General features: G+C 36.9%; 1 protein-coding gene across 3 annotated transcripts in view; it reads right to left on the bottom strand.

The window, feature by feature from the left end:
• MAPK14 (mitogen-activated protein kinase 14) overlaps positions 1-22328 on the bottom strand; it is a 27251-nt gene extending 4923 nt beyond the window's left edge. Inside the window, exons 1-9 of one of the 3 annotated variants that reach the window (XM_085302251.1) lie at positions 21980-22326; positions 14003-14132; positions 10467-10525; positions 9997-10108; positions 9443-9472; positions 8927-8974; positions 8349-8463; positions 7214-7285; positions 1347-1426 (exon numbers count right to left, since the gene is read on the bottom strand). In XM_085302251.1, the coding sequence (XP_085158377.1) occupies positions 1347-1426; positions 7214-7285; positions 8349-8463; positions 8927-8974; positions 9443-9472; positions 9997-10108; positions 10467-10525; positions 14003-14132; positions 21980-22095 (762 nt within the window). In that variant the 5' untranslated portion in view covers positions 22096-22326. Of the gene's footprint in view, positions 1-1346; positions 1427-7213; positions 7286-8348; positions 8464-8926; positions 8975-9442; positions 9473-9996; positions 10109-10466; positions 10526-14002; positions 14133-21979 lie in introns of all 3 variants that reach the window. The other 2 variants (XM_085302252.1, XM_085302253.1) reach the window with 2 other exon arrangements.
• Positions 22329-22388: the final 60 nt, after the last annotated feature.

Genomic DNA, 22388 nt, shown 5'->3' with positions numbered 1-22388 from the left:
TTGTATTTTTTTAAAAAGACTCTTGAGTTGGGCTTGACTAAAACTAATTCTTCTTATTGCACAAGGTTAAAAGAAAAAAAAAACATACTTCAATCTTAGCACAGACAAACCAATCYTGTGTTTAACCTAGTTAACCTTTAAAGCTTGCATCTCTCGCTAATCCTCTGTACTTCAAATACCAGACTACCCTTCATCAGGGTCCCATAAGGTCAGTTCACGGATGCCTGAAGCCACTTGCTTTATTCAGTTCTACCTTTCCAAGAAATATCTCAGTGATTTTTAAATTGGTTTGGTATTCAATAAGTTTAACAGTTCATCTGGCAATTTACGGCCACCCTCATGTTTTGCACTTACCATCACTGTTACATGAGAAATGTTACAAGCTGCAGTACAAAATAATCTTCTCACCACTCTCCACTGCATTGATCATCTATTACTGAACAGCAATGATAGCTTACTAAAGTATTTCGCTAGTTACCTCTAAGCCAGTTCACTGTTCACTATGTAYTGGCTTCTTAATCTATACTGTTACAGCATCCCTTGCTCTAATTATTCTATGTAGTTCATTTTCAGAAACAGGTAAATACTGTTTAACACTACCTTCACAGAAGTTCACAAAGATTAAATCAAATAATATAGAAAAGAGGATAGGGCTGAAAATATGGGTCACCCGTTAAAAGGGAATCTCTGGAGTGCTTTTTGTTGTTACCTTGATAAAAAGACCCCACACAGCAGCACTCTTTAAATGCATGGCATGATTGCTTATATACTCAGCAGATTGTATATTGCATGCCTTGGCAATGGCTTCTGCAAAAGAGTGCCTAAAAGCCATTTGTCATTTTACAGCACAAAACCAAAGATGGTGGCAGTAGCATTTCAGAAAGTAATCATATATGAACGCCCCAAAGGGGATGGTGTATGTTCAGAGGATGACACATTTGCTACTGTTAAAAGTTTCCCTCACCAGAAAGATCTTTGGATAGGCAATCTGGAGAAATAATAATTAAGACAAGTCTCAAGTTCTTAGTTGTGAAAAATGTTTCCCCAATAGCACCTGATCATCCAATATATCATTAAGTAAAACCCCACAAACTGAAAGAAAAAAAAAATCACAAAGTAGTAAAATGAGAGGATGGAAGGAAGAATCATACCATAGGCACAGTTAAGAGGAATAAAGATCAGATAACACTGAGTGTATGAACTCAAAGACATCCAGGAGTGAAGAATGACAAAGGACGAAAAACAGAAAAGAATTCCAACATCTACTACAGAGAGACTACAAGAGGGCAACACACAAATATGGGACTTCCAAAAGGGCAAATATTTCAATCAAAGTGTAAACTCACAGACTCTGAGGAGATTTTCTTCAAAAGCTCAGGCCCTGGGGTTCCAACGAGTCTCAAAATGAGCTTCAACTGATCAATATCTAATGATGGACCATAAAGGAAAATGCTGGGACAAATCAAAATGAAAAGCGCAAAGTATCAATCTATTAAYGTTTAAAATTAATGTCTGCCAAGGCCTCGACTAAAACACAAGTTTAAGTAAACTGTATTAATTCCTTCATATAAAATTGAGTATCTCCTTATAACACAATTCTGTCTATATCACACAGATTGAACAACTTGACTACAGATATGCCACATGCATTGAATTGGTCACTGCATCCTTGACTATCATGGAGCACAAGACAGAAGTTTTGTCCTACTAGCAAAGAATCAGTTTGCATGCTCACTTCACCCTTTTAGACCCTCAAACCAAAGCAGCAGCAGTTAGCAGTTTTAAGTTGTATTAGTGACAGATGAAGTAAGGCAGAAGGCTAAAAAGCATAGGCACTAATATTTAAATAAACAAACAAATAATTAAAGGCCTTTTGTGAATACACTCCAAGATAATCCAATCACTTATCACAAACTTAGCAAGTAAGAAAATGACTGGATCCTGCTCACCACCTATAGCGTTGCTACAAAATCTCTAACCCTGATCAGATGCACATTTCTCACACCCAGACCAGCTGGGGGGGGGGGGAAATGCAGCCAGCAGAGGGTGCTCACTCTTACTGGCTCTTACCAGGGATGAGCAGGGCCAGGAAGGAAAAATAGGACCTAGATCTTCCTTCTAACACTGCAAACACGCAACTGGAAGTTTGGTTGGGGGGATGACATGACAGAGGACCACCAGAATATGACCTCAGATTTATGTAGAAAGCTCCTGGCTCATAAAACTGCAGATACAAATAATTTTTCTAACTAGAACTCAGCTTCCACCAGGCCACTTATTCATCTGAGCTGTCTTCTTTAAAAAGGCAGGAAAACTAAATATTTTGGATACCTGACAAAGTATAAATTGGGGGAAAAAAATCAATCAAAGAAAAGTTATACATCTAATACTCAAGACAGTAAGGAGACAAAACATATCTTTTTAAAACCACTACAAAAATAATCTTCTCCTTCTCTAAATCATCCTCTACGCTGCCCTCAAAACACACTAGTGATTTCAGACAGCCTATAATGTTCGTATTTGCCCTTAAAATTACATCAAACTAGTTACATATTTTCTATTCAAGAAAAATTGTCTGTTTAATAGAAAATGTTTTTCTGGAATCAGTGTCATCCTGATGTTTTAAGATATAGTTACGATTTCTTGTTGTAACATCTTTTAACTCAAATACTACAAGAATTCTATGCTTGCTTCAGAAATTGTCTCATAGTAAAAGAACTCTATTCATGTACAAAGCAATTTTGCATCTATCAAGAGACTATCTTTTAAGAACCTGTGTTTTTTAAAAAAGCCTCAGAGTTCTGCTAATACTGGCAAACTGTATATGCAGTAAAAATTAATACTTTGCTAAAACTGTCATCTTCTAATGTAAAWCTTGGTCTACAATTTTACATCTAAAAGGAATGAAAAGAACGGAAAACGCATCTTTTAAGAACACCAGAACTAAGTTCTCATTGGTCACGTCTGATTTTGCTCAGCCAAGTTCCATCTACTTAAACACTCAAAATACGGCTAAATCCTATATATCTAGCTGGATTTAGCTTAAATGGCTAACCGAAATTTTCAACGCTTAAAATGAAATCAGTGCATCTACTGGTGCAGAAGAGTTACCAGTGGGTGCTATATAAATCATAATTAGCTCATTTAAATTGGCTTTTCTCCAGTGCCATATAAAACAGTCCTTATACCTTTCACTTATTCCTGTGCATGAAGCAGTTGTGCAAATTTAGGACTGCTGGCATGCCTTAGAAGTCACATGTCATACTTCAGTTTAAATATTTAAATTCTTTTAAAGGCATTTAAAACCATGTGCATCAGGTGTGCCAACAATATGGTTGCTCAGTTTGCTATCAGCCCTCTTCTCAAGGGACAGTATGTTACTGGAATACATTTGTGTAATATGCTTCAGTGCTTTCTCAGATAAACAAAAGAAAAGACAGAATGCACAATGGACACTGCCACATGCATGCTCATACCCAACCACTGCATCCAGTTTTAGGCCTGCCATCCACAACCTGCTGAATTATAGCATTCATTTAATTACATGGCCTACTGGTGTTCCTGGGAAATGAGYCATAAGTAATTAAAGACGTGAAACATGTTTAGTAAAAACAAAGCAAAAGAAAAAAAAAGTGCATGGAGAAGTAAAGCAGAGCATGCAAAACTCAAAAGCCGTCACCACTGGTACCTCAGAGACTGACCAGTCTCAGTGATTCTAAAATTCAGAAAACAATATTCCATCACCATCAGTAGCAGGCATTGCAAGATTATAAGAGCTTATCCACGCAAAGCAGTTTGAAAGGTGATGTAACTGACTCCACAAGCAAGAATAAGATGTATCAGAACAATGAGTAATTTCAAACTGGTTAGTTATGTCAAAATTCCCATCCTACTGAATAAAACTAATAATAAATATTCTTCACATCTGAAACAGAATACAGTCAACTTAAAACATACAAAAAAAGAAAATCAACTAAACTCATGAAAACATTGCAGGTTTTATTTGTACATTCTATCATTTTAATACAACTTTAATTGTCACACAAAGTCAACTTTCCTACTTATTTGTGTGAATCATTTATATTAGAGAGCTGTAAGAAAATTAGGAATACACATTTTTAATACAAACAAACTGATCTTGGCATAAGAGGTATGATAAGCAATACAAAAAGGAAAGTCTCTAGCTATCTCTAAAAACCTAAAGGACTTTGATTTTCATTATCTCAATTTCTTGTCTCTGATAAAAAAAACAAACAAACAAAAAAAMCCCCACATTTTTCCCAAACCCTCCTCCCCTTTTTTACCTCCCGGCAGAGATTTTAACAATGTTAAAACTCCAACTTCCATCCAAACATTCCTCCCTCACCCAAAATACAAYAGCAACAAGTTAGTTCACATTCATTTAGAGAAAAAGCTAGAAATATTCTAATAATCCTGCACAGCTAACCCCATACAGATCACCGTTTTTTTCTAATACAATTCTTGCTTTATGTCACTGAAAGGCGTGGCCTGAATCTCTACAAATTAGATCCTTCAGAACTTAAAACTAAACTTGGCATTAGTTTATCATGGCATAATGATTACAGACACCAAATATCATCATATCCAATTACAGCTTTATTACTTACCAGAGGGAATTAACTGTACAGCTTGCTTGTACTGAACCCCACTACAAGTAATATATGCACCTCTGGGTCATGTAAAGAAATATGTGATGGACTATAACTAATATCACATAACTGCTAAATCCTTGGTGAAAGAAACGAGTATTTGAATCAGAGAGCCATCCAGAGAAGAGCATGATTGTCCTGAGCATGCTGAAAAGGCATTATCTGTTTGTTCATTTTGGAAAAATTAAGTTACAGAGTTGAGAAGATTGATGTCTCGACACCAAAAATGCAACAAAAACACCAGTTTTTCAGTTGATGAAGAAGAACAGGTTCTGGTTTCCTGAATATCCAGAACACATGGCCACATTGCCTCAAATTGCAACGTAAATCCCCTAGAACTGCACTGGATTCGGACATACTATGTTCTTAGCTACTAGAAGCATGATACCTATACTCGAGATTTAAGCATGCTAATACTAATTCCAAAGCCAGCCAGCCAGCAAACGCCTGGTGACACTGCAGGAGGAACACAGCTCGTTGATTAGGCCTCAGTAAATTTTGCAGACACAAAGAAACTACTAAGAGCCCAGAAGTACCCAATAGGATCCAGATTTGGAAAATTCCTAACACTCTCTCAAAAGAGGGTATATATAAAGACCTCACAGAGCCTACCAAGACAGAGAGAAGCTAGAACTCATCATTATCTTCTACTTGCTATCTTTAGATATCAGCAAACACAGAGTGAAAGCTGAYAGCTTATTGCCTTTCTGGATCCTGGGATATGTGCTACATGCACAAACAAGATATATAACCTCAAACACCATTTCCCTTATAATCTAGTGCTATAAGCTAGTACTGATTCAGAAATGAAAAAACATCTAATGAGATTCAAAAGTGTTACTACAATTTGTGGAAAAAAAATGAATATTTAAAGACTTGCAAGCATCCTCAGGGAGATAAAAATTTAATAAAGTATCTTAGTATGACAAAGCAAACAATTTAGATCCCTAAAGCAAAACTTATTGTGTATAGTGGCTATTTTTTGGCTATAATTCAGAACTAAAAAAAATTTGGAGAAGAAAAATTTCAAGTTTGGAAGAAAGATAATCATTTTGCTCAATCCATAAAGAACACATTGTGAAGCATTTCTTACATGCTCAAATCCCATTCAAAACTATTTTATTTACAAGCATCAAGTTTTAAAATCTAAAACGTCACAACCAGAGTCAAATATCGTCTACAGCTTTAAAAATTTTTGTTGATTTCTCACTTTTTCTTGAAACAAACAAAAAAAAAATGCACCCAAGCCCAATTTTCCACGCTAAATTAGCTGATAGAAATAAGGCAACTTTTTATAGCTAAGTCACTTTCACATTAGCTCTGCTTCTGTCCCTAACAAGAGAAAAAAATATGGCAAAGATGACTAAACAGTAGAGTACACCTAGTTCAACAAATTCAGAGAGATGAYATACGAGAGATATAAAATGGAGACAGGCAGAAAAACAGGAAAAATGATAAAGTTAAAGCATATTGAAAGAAGAGATGAAACACAGTGTCAAAACTGGAGTGAAAGTTCCAACTTCCCCTTCCCCGCGACCCCAAAAGAGTTTTGGGACCTAGATGCTTTCCAAAAGCAACACAGTACACCAAAGACTAACACTACCAAAACCTGTTTTTCTGTTAAACAAATGCTAACATATTTTGATTATCTTATTAGTAAATACCAATACATTAACAAAGTTATTAAAATAAATAAATTGTGGTTGAAAGAATACTTTAGAACAAGATTTTGGTAAAAGACAGACCAATATAAAACCCARTTTTTAGGCAATGAAGAGTCTTGGCAGAAATGAATTACCATTATATATTATGTGGCTCTACAAACTAAAATTTTCAGTATAAAAATTTGCATCGAGTCTTCATTTTGATTTCCTGGGGAAGATATGCCCAACTCCTACAAATTTCTCCCTCATTTATTTGCCAGAATGTCCTAGCCAGTCCACTTTGGTGCCACAAAAATAATTCTGAAAAGATTTTACACAAGCTTGAGTTTCCACGTCAATGAAAGCATGCAGTGAAAGAAGGCACACAATCTATTTACACTCAAGCATGGAAGTGGAACCTAAACATTTCCGAACAACTTGGAATGAGATCATCAGCACCAAAGAATCTGCAAATCTACTGCCTTCACAGCATATCACCAGGATACAGAAGAGAAGTCATCCCTCCCAGAAGGGATGCTTCACATTTGCTGGAAGCCTGAAGCACGAGAGAATTCACAGCAGACAGACAACTTCATGAAGTTACTTTCTACAAACTCAAAGAGCAATGAATTTAAATAAAATTAAATGAAAGTAATTCCCAGAAAAAACATATGAGTAATTTTAGTGATGGTAATAGACAAYAAAAAGGAAGAATTTTGCCTCCTTGCACATTGTAATGATTTCATGTGCAGTAAATGAAGAACTCACCTCATCATACTGCAAGTAAAAAAAGTAATAATAAAATAAAAATAATAACAAAAACCTGTTTCCTTGAGAAGTATGTGAAAGTTAAGACCTCTAACTTACATTTCAAGAAAATATATTACTTTTAAAGGATACGGTCTGTACCAGGGAACAACGTTCTTCCAGTCAACAGTTCAGCCATAATGCAGCCCACTGACCAAATATCAACTGAACAAAATAAAAAAAAAAAATATAATGCAGAAAAATAAAGTCTCAATAGAATTACCCTATTCAACAAGTACAAACAACTTTGTACTTAATAGTCTTTTAGTGTTGAAACAATCTGAGACATGTTGCATGCTAACTGATACTGTTCAGTAACCACTTCATCTAAGACTTGTCCAGATAACATAATAATACTAGATCAGGTAAATTTTCCTCCATGAGCATAGCATACATTGGACACCAAAGAGCCAGGGAGGAACCTACAAAACGGAAGAAGAAACCACCTGTTCAAGACAGCTCTGAGAAATGAACTTGCCTATGGTCTTACGTAAGTTCTACCCAAACAACCACTAACTATTATATTGCAGATGACAGAAAAGTCCATACACGTGTAAGAGGAAAAGAGAAAAGAAGAAAAAGTAGTAAGATATGAATTTAGCATAGCACATTACTTTCATTGATTCATATGAAGATACTCTTGTACTACACCAACTATTCCCAGAATTTTTCTTCTTCTATGTGCCTGATGTGAAAGTATTTTAGAAGAGGAGGGAGGTGGGTTGCTGAGAAGCTACGGAAAAGTAGGGGGAAGATGTAGCTGGGAAGAGGTGGGTAAGAAGAGATGAAAGGAAGGGAACTTGATATGCATTCTCAGCATTTCTTCATCCCATAATCCCAGACATTTTGCAGTGTATTCCCAGCAGCTTCCTCGAAACACACCTTTTTCCTCATCCAGATACAATCCATTCACCTACTTTAAAAACCACTGCGCTAGGAGAAGTAAGGAATAAGTACTGATGATATTTTGCTGATTGCTATTTCAAAGGATCAAGTTTAAAGAAATCCTGTGAATGCTGTCACAATGATTCATAAGTTATGTCTATTAGACTGTGCACAAAATATGTAATTCTATGCCTTCCTTCTTTTAACCACCCTTACTAAAGCATAATTACTGTAACTGCCAAATTATGCAATCAAATACAAAGAAACATGTGCATAGAATAACCTCTTTTGACTTTAACTAAGTTCAGGAACTGAAAAGCTTTGTACTATTTAAAGGTATTACCTGTCTGGTTATAATGCATCCAGTTCAGCATGATCTCAGGAGCCCTGTACCACCTGGTAGCCACATATCCAGTCATCTCATCATCTGTGTGTCGGGCCAAGCCAAAATCCAGGATCTGTGGAATAGAAAGACATCCACCAACTACTGCAGTGGAATAATGCAAACCACTTAGAGCAAATAAGAAGGCAATTCTTGGACTGGGTGGAGGAGAGATGGTGCAACTGCAAAACCAGATTATGAAACTATGTTTCACAACCTGTTAAATGACACTAGCCTAGAAAAGCACAGGACTCAACCATCAGAGTTGCATTTGAATATCTTCTAAAAACCAAACCCAAACTAAAGCTGGTAAGTCTTTACTTTCATGATGATTCATTAAATATACATAAACATATACAGAAAAAAATGAATTATGCTTAAACACCCTTACATCCCTTTACAGCTGTGAAAGACACGATTAATTTGAAGCATCAAAGTATTTCCATGAGAAATTCTTTTGTTCCTTTAATTCCAAGAGACATCCACAAGGTATTCACTCAAACCACAGTCAAACCAGTCACGTGTTGTCATTAGATTACCTTTAGCTCACAGTCTTCATTTACAGCTAGGTTACTAGGTTTTAAATCCTAGAAATTAAACAATATCAGCATTAACAGCAGAATACATGTCATGCACAAGCTTAAGTAGATAAGAATGTAAATTCAGATAGAAAATAGATTCTAACTGGCTGTCAACGTCAGCTCTCCATACTTCAGAAAATAATTTTGTCCTACAGCCAGCTATCTCTTCTGCAGTCCTCAGAGGTGTCATACATAAGCAAAAACACACTAATGGCTTATCATAACATTGCTGCTGTAAATGCATGTTATACAAACAGAGAACTTATTTAGAAAGATAGAAGCCAAACAGAGGCAGGAACAAAAACTAAGGATCTTGACAACCACTTCTTATCTCTAACCATTTGGCTGTTTAGCTGCAATACTTTTGAAAAAAGGTCTTCTCAATTCTGTAAGTTGCTACATTGTAAGGTTCAGTGCTACATTCTTTAAACACATCTGTTCAGTAAAGGAAGTAATCTTAGGATAAATACTCACTCTGTGTATTATGTCAGCTGAATGGATGTACTGTAAGGCAAGATGACAGATTTTACAGGACAGCACAAGTAGCCTTCTTCTCATTTCCTCACTAGACAATACTGTCCTACCCCGTCCCACACAATTCAAATAATACAGTTTGTTTGCAGAGGGAACCAAGGGTACCATACGTCTGTGGGCTTCAAGTACGTAGGTGTTTCAGTCCCTCCTTACAAACACTCTGCCATCAAAAGTTGAATGACAGAAGTAGAAGAGACTGAAAAAATGGAAGATGCAGAGTCAGAGTAGATTAAAGAACAGCACAATTCACAATTTTCCAGACTCTGCCCCAAGGAACATATAGGACTATCATATTAACTTTTACATAGCTTTACTGATACAGAGCTCCAATGAGGTACGAAGAGAAAGAGCAATAAGAAAAGATTATCCTATGATACACTGAGAAAATTAATAGAAGCTCCATTCATATGAATCTCTGAGGATACGATATTCATCAAGAACTTCAACCTGCCATTGATGAGCTATCAACATCCAGGTAGGACAGATGTAAGTACCTTCAGTCCTCGAAGAATTTGATATATGAGGAACTGCACATGGTCATCTGTGAGTTTCTGGCATTTCACAATGTTGTTCAAATCTGCTCCCATAAGGTGCGTCACCAAGTACCTACGAACAAAAGAAAACACATAAGGTATGAAGCAATCTCCTCAACAGGATTAGGATGAATACTCCTTATGACCCTCCAATGGCAGGGCTGGCTGTCCCAAAGCACAGAGTTGAATGAAATACAGTTCATGACACATTAAATAACATGGCAGATTAGCACCCTGATTCCTACAGCACAGGTGAACAAAACGCAAGTAAGTTTGAAGAGTTTAAGATCTCTTACTACTTTTTGTGTTAGATTTCAGAATTGAGAGTAACAGCAGATAAAATGAAGGTGGCAAATATTCCTATAATAGTTTGGGAGATATAAGGAAAATGCAAGAGGTGCTTTGTTCCGGTCTTCAGAAAAGTTACCTACACATCATTGAATTCTTCTAGTGACTTGGCAGGTGTGAACACATCCAACAAACCAATAACCTAGAAAGGAAAAGATAAAGTGAGAAAGTTCATACATTCATAGTGTAGTATGATACAGTTAATAGGATCCTTAATGGAAGAGAAACTATTCATTCCAATAGATGTCTCATTTCCAGCTACATGAATCATTTGGGTAAAGAAAATACAACATTCAAATGACATCAGAAAAAAAGGTTCATCTTTTGTGTAAAAAAATATTATGGTTACAACATACAGCCGTCTTCTCACACATCTAAAGCGTCAAAAAGGAGGCATCACAAATCAACGCAACAAAAGGCAGTTGTRAACACTGGTTTACAATGTCTTATTTCAAAAGCCAACTAAAACTTGTCCAGGAAATAAAGTTTGTCCAGACAAACCATACACTGAAAGCAGTTTGCTTCCTGCTCAGCTCTCAGTTACACCATTGATTAAATGGTAAACTCAGAATAGAGAGACAACACATTTTTTTTCATTCGTACTGAATAATGCTTAGAAAAATTCAAGGATACAAGCAGTGAATAATAATGACTACGCTAGAAAGCAAGTCAGGAAAACAGGGCAATGCACTGAAGACGTGATTTGCAGTTTACAGATTCACATTGACACTTGTATTTTCTGTCCTAAGAGCACCTATTCCACCTTTCATTTTACAGTAAAACTGTTTTAAGCAAAAGGAGTAAAAAAGTATGAATGTGTCACTTTGGAAAAAAATAACTATATCTTATTTTCCCATAAATATCTTCTAAGTCACTTACAGCATTAAAAGAATCCATTTGGTGGACTGTTTCAATTCACTGGGATGTGCTTTTAAATCCTATTTTCTTTCCTTTAATAACAAATAATATTTATATTAGGAATATATGAGATAAAGAGAAAAGTTCTCTTCATCCACCTCCAAAGAATCCCTCTTCCCATTTTAAGTCAGCTTGTCACTTGACTCAGATACATGTAGCTTTGCTACCAAGCACATTCTGCTGCTTCAGTAATGGTTCAAGTGTGAATAAGAAATTAATAGTTGGATTCCTGTATTTTCCATTGGCACCATCCTTTTTTCCTCCCCATCCTTTATACTTGTCAAGGATATCAAAATTGTTATGTTTAAGTAGATAACTGAGGACAAAAGTTTTGAGGCACCTAGACTACATCTCTGGGGGGGGGAAAAAAAAAAAAAGAGTAAATGTGATAGAAAATAAAAGCCTCTATCTAATCTGATCTACACTGTGTATTAAAGATTAARTGTTTATGGAGGAAACTGAAGAGAGAAACCACTTTCCTGCCTCTCTTCATACATACAACTCCATTTCTAGACAGATTTTTTTTCAAATTGTAACATTTGCGTCCATCAGTATAGTAAATTCTCAWGCTTGTGGTTTCTCTCTCCAGTAGACTCTTCCATATCAGAATATATTTACAGAAAAATCCAACATTATCCACCCAGTTTATCATGAAAAGAAAAAAAAATTGATTTTGCTATCCAGACATCAGCTTTTTCATTCATCACACATCTTGCTATGCCAGTGTATCTTTCATCAAAGAAGTTTCACAAACACTTAAATATGGTTATTCTGCATGTGTCACTGACTCAGTTCCAAAAAATTGTGGTCATCATTAGAATTGGAACATAAATGYTACCCTTTTGCTTTCTCCTCTCAGCATTCTAAGTTGTCACAAAGCTTATTAACTTCATATGGTACCAAATTCAAGTTTCCTTTCACATCTGCTCAGTGTTGTGCTTGCAAGCACAACAAGCCTCCCTGGAACTTGAAAATACAATGCAAACACCCTTGAGTRCTCTGCAGGTTCATTTATTTGCTCTACATGTACATGACCAGCTTAGACACAGGATACAGAAAGCTATACTATACTAGACCTCCTTAAAATGCCATACCCACCAGATTTGCCTAAGTGTTCTGTGGCATGTAAAACCAAGTCTTTTGATTCCAAACCCAGATCTGACTGGTCAATATGCTAGCATTAAAAACTCTGTCTGAACCAAATATCTTTGTGTCTGCAGCATTTTTAAACTGCAACCTAGATAAGCTTCCCACAGATAGCTGCCAATATGATGAACTGATAAGAAATACTTCTATATGCAAGCAACCTAAAAAACATCCTTTTATTCCTTATTCCCAAAGCTATGTAGGCTCCTCGCAATACTAAAGTAAAAAATATTAATGAATGCCAGACAAACTGTTGTAGCACCAGTTACAGTCCAATTTCCACTACTTAATCCTAACATCTTAAAGACTAACACTTCTTCTTTTTTTTTTTTTTTTTTTTTTTAACATGCATTTGAAGCTTTCCTCTACAACCATTTGGATTCAGAGAAGGCCAAAGGGGTGGTGGGAGAGAAAAATCAGGGGAATGGATACCATACAGGATCAAACACTACCTCTACTGTTAAGACAAATGTATCAAATACAGTCTTTCCTTATCCAGGCACTGAGGAAGTGCTGTTGAAAAGCATTTTACATGGTACAAATATGCATCAAAAGTTCCAATATTAGCCACACTAAAAATGCAAAGATGATTTAAGGGATACTGATTGCTGACTGAGGTGGTTAGAAGCTACAACACACAACTGCCTCTACCACAAAAGCAGGAATTCTGAACAAACCATCCAATAACCTTATAATGAAATTAGGCTTGTTTTTTTGCACCAGATAAAGATACTAGGCTTGCTCAGGCCATTTCCAAAACAGTAGTTCCTTTCTGCTAAATTATAGTTCACCYGGAGAAAAGTCAAGACCCTTCTTCTTGACACTTTCAGCTCTACAGAGGGCAAGTTATATGATTTTTTGCTCCACTGAAACTGCATGCTATATAAATATGCTGATGTCTTAAAGCCACAAAAAAGTTTTCAACTGTTTTCTAGGTCAAATGGAGGTTACAGCAAAAAATGATTAGACCTGATATAGTACAGCTCCACATAACATTTGTCAGACTGTCCTTTTTTATTTTCTTTTTGATGATTTAAATGAATGGCTCGTAAGAAAGCATATCTGACCCTTTTTTCTGTTTTTTTTYCCCCTGTTTTATCCACGGGAATCTAGAGAATATCTACTCCACGCCTTCCAAAAAAAGGCGAGCCAAAAAACAAAAACAGAAAATCCTCCAAAATACACTACTAAAGTCAACTTTGATATTTTAAAATAAATTCTTAACATCACAAAAAATAGTTTGCTACAGCAAAAGAACAGAAGGGAAGCACATCACCTGTGTCCTAAATCCTTAAAACAGTGAGAATTCACTAGACAGCAATTCCCAGATGATTCTAGGCAATATTAAACTTTTTAATACAAAATCAGTTATGTTMTACTTTTAATCTGCATATTTTACTTCATCTACAATCCCTTATACTTCCACACGCTTCATATTTAGTATTAGAAAAAGCTGTACAAGATTCATAAATGCAATCATGCTGAATATTCAGGCTGATGTTCACTCGATGGTCCAACTTTAATCCAACTTTTCGCAGCATCTCGTTCAACTTACATTTTCATGTTTCATATGCTTAAGCAGCCGTAGTTCTCGGTAGGTCCTTTTGGCATGGATGATAGACTGAAATGGTCGGGACAGCTTCTTCACAGCCACACGCAACCCAGTTTTTGTGTCAAAGGCAGAACTACAATTAAAAATTAATCAAATTACCAAAATGAGCTATTTACAAACAACTCCAAACCCACAGTTTTAACAATATCTGAAGATTAAGCCACAATCAACTATTTCCCATTTCTCCAATGAAAACCATTTATAAGTGCCCTGGTCCACAACCCCTGACCTTGCTCCCCACCCCACCCCTCCCCCYGCAAATACCCACACATTTACACAACTATTGGTTTATACAGAAAATGTTTATAAGATGGGAAATTTTGTTCACAGAGTAAAGGAGAATAAGTAGGTCTGAAAGGAAATTCTACAGGAAAGAAACATTTGTGCTTTTCTGTCTAAAAGATAGTTATGCTCTTAAACACAAATATGCGTTTAACGCATAACACAAATATGGCAAAAAAACTACAGAGAGATGAAAAAGTACTTGTAAATATTATCTATATTCCTAAATATATTTTCATATACCACACATCAAAAACAATTTGTTACAAAACAAAACAATTTGTTACTCTCAAGATACTATCTTTTATGGTTTAAGTCCATACAAAAACCCCAAACCTACTCCTAATATAATCAGCCATGACGATTATTCATCTCAATTAAAGCAAAAATCAAACCTCTTATTGAAAATCACATTTAAACCTAAATCTCCTGTTATATAAAAAATGAATGTGAACAAATATATAGCTGTATGATACAAACATTTGTTCCTTCAGCAGAAACTCTGTGCATAAAAATGGGTTCTTGGAACCCATGAAGACTAACTCAATTCTATTCAATAACTTTTTTTATTATTATATGCATTTCATTCTTGCACTGTAAAATCACCTTTTGAAATAAACAGGTCTTTATGCAATTTATTTATTTATAATAATCAGGAGCAGAATCCTGACACTCTCAAAAAACCAGTAAGTTTGACACAAAGAACACTGCTATGTTAAACTTCTTATATACTGCACACAAGTCCTAAGCTCTGGAAGACTGTATTTGAGGAACTAAAGTAGGAATTCAGCTGTGAACTAAATTACTCCTCTTTCATGTCTTCTTTGATATTCTTATCTAAAACTAGTTCTGGTTTGTCAAAAAGAAAGGAGGAGGAGAAGCAGAGGATCTGAAATCAAGGTTACATTTGATGCTTAATAACAAAGAAGGAGAAGGTATGAAAGGAGAAAGTCAGAGACAATATTTGTCTGCTTTCCTGCTGCCACTTTGATTCAGGCCAGACTCCTGATTCTATTTAAAAGAGAGTATGCACTAGTTGTTGACATTTATAAACATGAAGCGTGAGGCAACTCCAGTAATAGGAAGTCCAACACCAAATACAGAGGGCAAAAAAAAAGAGCACTYATAGAACAAATCCAAAATTGTGTACACAAATAAATTTATATAATTTATAATAATAATAAATTTATATAATACCATTTATTCTTAAAGCAAATAATTGGACTTCACTTGCAACAGGTACCTTATCCAAAAGTTTTACAACTTCCAAGGCTTTATGAGTTTTATGAGACATAGACAGCAAAATAGAAACTTATTTCTACACGCAATAATCCTTCTCCAAGGTTCCGCAACAGAATGGAAAAACCCGCTGTGCAGCTACGATGGAAGAGGAGCATCTCTTTCCATTTAAGTGACATCCATGTACACATGGCTAAAACAGCTCTCTAGAAGAGAGTTGAAAATACAGCTAGAAACAAGATCACAGGAGCACCAAATTGCCATAGCTGAATAAGTGAAACCACATCATACTGTGTCAAAAAATGTATGAGATTATTTTCTTCCTTACATGAGTTACCTTCTAAGACCTCACTCAGCCTAGACAAACAAAATAAGCCAGGAAGCATTCATATTTTAGTTTCGATTTCAAATGATCTCAACAGGTTTTCCATACACCACTACAACATATCTCTATTTAAGCTGCAAACACTTCTGGAAACACAAAACACTGATTTTTTTTAAGTTTCATGAACACTGTTTTGCAATATACAAACACATAATTCAGGGTCTAATTGTGTGGCAATATTTTAACAATACTCAAGGTGTTTTCTAGGACTTGGTGCAAAAATAAGATTAGTCATCATAACTCAACCCAGACTTGTGAATTAGTCATGAATCTTTACCAGCCTTTGATTGAATCTTCAACCATTTCAGCTGCAAAAGGCAGCATACACTAGCATCTCTTTCACTTTGAAAAGAAGAGGATCCTTGCATACTAACCATCTTCACAGCTGCCATCTCTATAATCAGATCTCCCCTCTCCATTTCCRCAAGATTCTCTTTAAAGATTTCAGAAATATAGGACATAATGCAAGCTATTTGAGAACCCACTGGAAATCAATTTCACCTCATTTTAATTACATTTTTGGGTCACATCAAGTCAGTTATCTGAAGTAGTGGAATTACAATCAGAAAAACTGAGAAACTAACCCCAAGAAATTAGTAAGATCTACCTCATAGCTAAAAAGCACATTTCATGGAAATTTGTCACCTTTAACTGACAAATAACCTTCTTAAATGATCCACAACCTCCTCAATTCTTCATGCTTCACTGGCTAATAATGACCAACACAGGATTCTCCCTTTTTACCATTAAAGGAAACAAAACAAAAAAACCCTCAAATGCCCAGGGATAATGCTCACTGATACTGTATTAGGCACGAAGATAATAATTTTGAAGACTAATATTAGGTCACCCCATTTATCYCTTAGAAGCACTTTTCCTTTGGAGTCCCACAGGCATGTATTTGCCTTCACAAAGTTTCAACTTGGATAAACGAAATTCACAGACCACATCCGGAGGAGTCTACAATGAAGATCTACTACAAATACCCATTATTTAGAAATTATAAAGTCTCTACACAGTTACACGCTTCCTCTTCTGTGCATACCTTAATCTGGGTCAAGCCTTTATCACCATCACTACTGAAGATCCTTGCTCTGTATTTCTACAACTTTTCTTCTGATGCATATCTCCAAGTGGAAAACACAGTCCTCAAAACTTATTTACACATTGCTGATTCAATGTTTAACTTTAAGGAGAAGGGCAATAAGCCAGATAATCAAAATATATTCTTCTTTTGAGCTCACCACAGACAGGAYAATACTTGTCATTAAAGGCTTGTATAGTGTCTAGCAAGTAAGGGCCCCACAGTGAGCTATAGATTTCAGACAGTATCATAACACAARTAATATTCTAATAATTCAATTTATCTTTTTCTTATTCCAGAAAAATGTAAATACCTGCAACAGCTAAAAGCATTTTGTCCTCCTACTTTTGTAAAATTCACATTTTTTCTTGTATTTTATAAAAGTTGAAACAAATATGGTTGCTTTACTTCACAGATGTAAATCATAAAGCTTTGTACACAGCAGCTGTCATGTGAGAAAATATTTTTTAAAATGATGAGATGGCTTTCATTACAGACTTAAAACAGCTGTGTTACACTGATCATATTTAAGCTGAAAATGCCCAATCAGGGAAAGATTGCATGATCCACAATTATAAATCCCATTTGAAACAAGACCAACACAAGTTCAGAATTTATCAGAGCTTTCATGTTTTATGACTTGTTACATACTATCGCACGATGGCACACAAACTGCCTCCACTTCTTTCAAAGTGAGCTACAATCACAATTCTGAGCTAACTTGAATAGAATCTTGAACATAAGAACAAGAATAAAACAATTATTCTAGAGAACCTATCAACTGATTCGACAACTGATTCTACTTGAACATTTTCAGAAGAAATACTTCAAGCTGTCCAAGAAACCAAAGTACACACAGAATTACTTAAAAGTAGAATTTAAGATAGACTTTTTGTGCAAAGACTATTTAGCTCAAATAGTATTCCACTAATTGCTAGTGCCTATGCAAATTCACAAGCTAAGTGAAACTCTCTTTAGTGTTACCCTATGCATCCCTACGCATCCCTAGTTAAAGGCAAAAAAAATAGGTTATCATTACAGCCAGCCACTTTCAAGTTCAGTCTATGCATGATGCATTTCAATCAATTACCTGTCCAACTTACTATAAAAAAGTTGTAAATCTTATTCCCTTCTGTTATGTTGGCTTCTACTTCTAAATAAGCTGGAAAAAGAAATCTTACAGTAAGACAGATGCTTTAATATACAAAGTACCCATCAAGTTGAAATTACTTGCCTTCACTTGCAGAGCTGTGCTTACTCCTTCTCCATGTAAGACCTTCTCCTAGTCCATCTCCTTACTCACATGTGTTCTGCTTATATTACCTGTATGTCTGCTTCATCCCACTCAGCTTTACAGTTTCCTTCATACCACTCTTCCTGTATCTACCACACCTTGCTGGAGAGGCAAATACCTGTCCCTCCAAATGCATATATGCTTCAGCAACACTCATTTACTTCGATAAGGGATTAATAAGTCTAAACATGCATACTGGTTCAAAAGATCTGGAGAGGAGCTGTTATCTCAAAAGTGATATTTAGAGTTGTCCTTCATTTCCTCCACAGTCTAATGTTTTAAAATTCTTACATTTGCAGTATTTTCCTGTATCTTAAAAGAGAGAAATTACCTCAGTATCTTCAAAATACCCAGGAAATTCAGAGTCAGTGTTAGTATTCTGGTGTTTTACTTACAAACTGGAGGGTGCGGGGGCGAGGGGGAGCAAGCAGAGGGAGAGGGATCACATTATTCTAATAGATTTTTTTAAATCACATTTTTTGAAGGGCTATATAACCTAACAGTCTACCAAAGAAGAAAAGCTAAAAGATTCTTATGCAAAATTCTGGGGAGAAGTAGGTCTTGGCTGTTTAATTCCTTTCCAATTTAAATAAAGCCAGATAGTCCCTGTAAGGCAACTTACAAAACAGTTATAGTACCTAGGTATCAATACAACACACAAAGAACTGTTGCAGAAATATATCAATCAAATAAATGCTTTAGCATATACAGAGTTCGCCTTCGTAACATTTTAGAAACTGATTGCACAGTGTCAAAACACCCAACCGTTCGTTTAGTTTAGAACTAGTTGAATTAATGCCTTTTGCACTGACTCCCCCTAGCACATAAAAGAGACGAAGAGATACTCTGGCTAAACTGTTAGTCACTGATCAATCCCAACTCAATTCAGCAACTTCCCACTACAATATGCTGCATTATCTAAACCTCACTGGTACTTCAGGAACTCACATTTGTTTTACTGCAGACCTTATTACAGATTTTGACAAAATCTTTTTGGTGCAAAAGACTGTGTTTATATGAATATGCAAAATTGTTGCGAGAACAAATGTAATAAATTTCATACAACAGATGTCACAATAATCATTATGTGACTTAGCACTGAACAGTCTGAGTGTCAAAGTTTCTCAGAGTTTTGGAACTAAGTCCCTACTTTCATGTCCATATACTTTCATTTTTTGAAAATACATCCTGAGAAGTACCTGAGCTGTCTTACAGCAGACAGCTCCATAGTCTAAATGATTCACTTGCTGGTTCAATTATTTATTTTTTATTATTTTTCCCCGCTCTAGAAATTCCTCATTTCTAATTCTTTCACCTTGATAGGTAAATAAACAACAGAACATCCCATTATATTCTAATACAATAATGTGGTAGACATATCGGGAAGTATGTTTATCCACTCAGTTTAAGGGTGGTTAAAACCTTGCAATTTACTATTCCAACACAGAGGTACTCCCAACAAAAAATCTCAAATGAAATAGATAACCTTTTCCTGGAAAAGGAGGGAAGAGAGGAAAAAAAAAGAAAAAGAAAAATCTCCAAAGGGACAGAGAATGCAACAAGCCATCTTAGAAATACCATAAATACCATGCGTCACCGTTTGCAGCTTAACAATACTAAAGATCAAAGAAAATTATATATGCAATTTTTATTTTAATCCTGACATGCTTTCCGTATTACTAGATTTTCTGAACTTCATCTTTTTTTTCTGAGTACTAAGACTGATGTGCCACATGTCTGAAATTGTTTCCAATGAAAAATTGTTTCATCTGGTCTGAATGCAGTTGCACAATCTTTGAAAGTTTTGACACAGCAAAACAGGAAATTCATGATGCAAACTCTTCRGTTATTGGTTGTGAAAACAAACATTGGAAGTATTACAAGCACAATGGAGATTGTGGAAAGGGGGAAAAAGAGAAGAGGAAGGGGTCAGACTGTGTACGGTAAACCTTTAAAATACAATGGACAAGGCATTCAGCAAATTCACTTCTAATTATACTTAATGAGTTATGAAACTCTAAGCTGTTAAAGGGGTATTTATCAAGTAGGGCAGTCAGGCCCTTCTTCACCAGAACTAAATCTTTCTATTAGAAAACTCAGTGAATGCATTCAGTTAATCTTGCTGATAGAATGGTTTAGCCTTTGTCTTTTATGAAATGTAAGCATTTATATACTTGGAGAACAGCAATTTTAAGAATATACATTATTTAAACAGAATTTACTGACAATTTTATCAACCATTGCTATCTTAAACTTACTGTATTAAAAACAGCAGAGAACTCTTTCTTTAAAACTACAGCATTTGCAAAACAACTCTTTATTAGCAGTGTCAGTATGCATAATATTATTCAGTATGTATTATACTATTTTATGATATTCATAATGATACATAATTATATTCATGATACAAAGTTGCACATTATGTTAATGAAAAAATATGCATGTCTGCTCAAATACAGCAGCAAAGCAGATGTGTAACCATTATGCACTCATATTAAAAAATTCTGATTGTTGCTTGACAGAGTCAAAGAACAGAGAATAAAAACTAGAATACTAAGGAATTTTTTTAATAAAAGGACAATCTAGGAATACTTTTATACAATTCCATTATATGAATGCTCATGTCTAGGTGCCAAATCGATTCAAATTTATTTTCTTTAAGTGATGAACGAAGCCCAGTTAATTTACATTTAAAGAGCCGACATCCTTTAGCAGAGAAGCTACAAATGAAGAGAGCATTGTTGTATTTAGCATGTGTAACCTGTCATACATTTTGTTCATATTAGGTRAGCATTAAAAACTAAACTCTTTTCACTTCCAAGATCTGCACATTTTTGCAGGCCTGATACCAGGACTTTGCTCTTCCAAGGCAGTTTTCCTGTGTTGATCTACCAATAAAATATTGATACTCATAAACCTACTGTTACAAGACAGGGATGCAAAAACCATTCTTACAGCCTTCCTGCTGTCATCTCTGCCTATCAACAGATCCYAATTAAAAATGCAGTTGCCTCAAATATAACCTATCCATCGAGCCCAGCAAAAGAAAAAGAAAAAATAGAACAAGAGTTGCCAGGCCCTCAGCTCTGCAAAGCCAGCTACCAGGGACTTGCCAGCCTCCATCCCTCTCCACCCCCCACCTAGTAACTGGAAGAAGGCACGGTGAAATATGTCTATATGAGATCATGCTGGGGGGGTAGGGGGGTGTTGGGACACGATTATCTTCCCCTGCAAAAATGTTTTAGTGCCACCTGCCATGTGGTGCAATCCGACGCATTCCAAAGACAGGAAGACAGTGGCTGCCCAGCAGTATCGCTGCGAAACCCAGCAGAGGAGTGTTTCTTGGAGGAGGCTGATCCAAGCCTGGGGGGGGGGGACACGACCCCTTAGGAGAGAAGCAACCCCCTCCGCTGAGTCTGCTGTGCACGACGAGCGCCCTGCACACGTTATGCTGCGGGTCCCTGCGAGCCGGGGCACGTCTCCAGGCAGGGAGCGGGCACGGCAGAGCCCTGCGGCCGTGCCCGGCACCTTCTTCACCCTCACGCAGCGCTGCAGGGCGACRGGGCAGGCGCCACCGAAGCGCCAGCCTGACGCGTCCCCCTCTGCACACACGCTCTGCCCCCTACCAGGACTCACCAGACGGAGCCGTAGGCCCCGGAGCCGACCGGGGAGAGGTTCTGGTAGCGCTCGGGCACCTCCCATACCGTCTTGTTCAGCTCCTGTCGGTAAAACTTGGGCCGCTCCTGAGACATCTCGGCTGCGGAGCCCGCCCCGCCCGGCCTGGCGGGAGGGGGAGGCTCTGCCCGCGGTTGCAGCAGCACCACTTGCACCACCGCCACCTCCAGCAGCAGCAGCAGCAGCGGCGGCGGCTTCTTCCTTCCTCCTTCCCCCTCCCCGCCTCGCTCCTCCGGCGGGCGGAGGCGGCCGTGCAGCAGCAGTGCCCTCCCCTGCGCCGCCGCCGTCCCCTCACGCCGCCGACCGTTGGCCTCCGCCCCGCCCGCTCGCGCGCGCCCCCTGGCCCCGCGCCGCCGCTGCCCCCTCCCGC

This window comes from Rhea americana, unplaced genomic scaffold (genome assembly GCF_003343005.1).
Source record: "Rhea americana isolate MKP2758 unplaced genomic scaffold, rheAme1 scaffold_189, whole genome shotgun sequence".
Classification (NCBI taxonomy): Eukaryota; Metazoa; Chordata; class Aves; order Rheiformes; family Rheidae; genus Rhea; species Rhea americana.
This window is presented reverse-complemented; position numbering and strand designations above follow the sequence as displayed.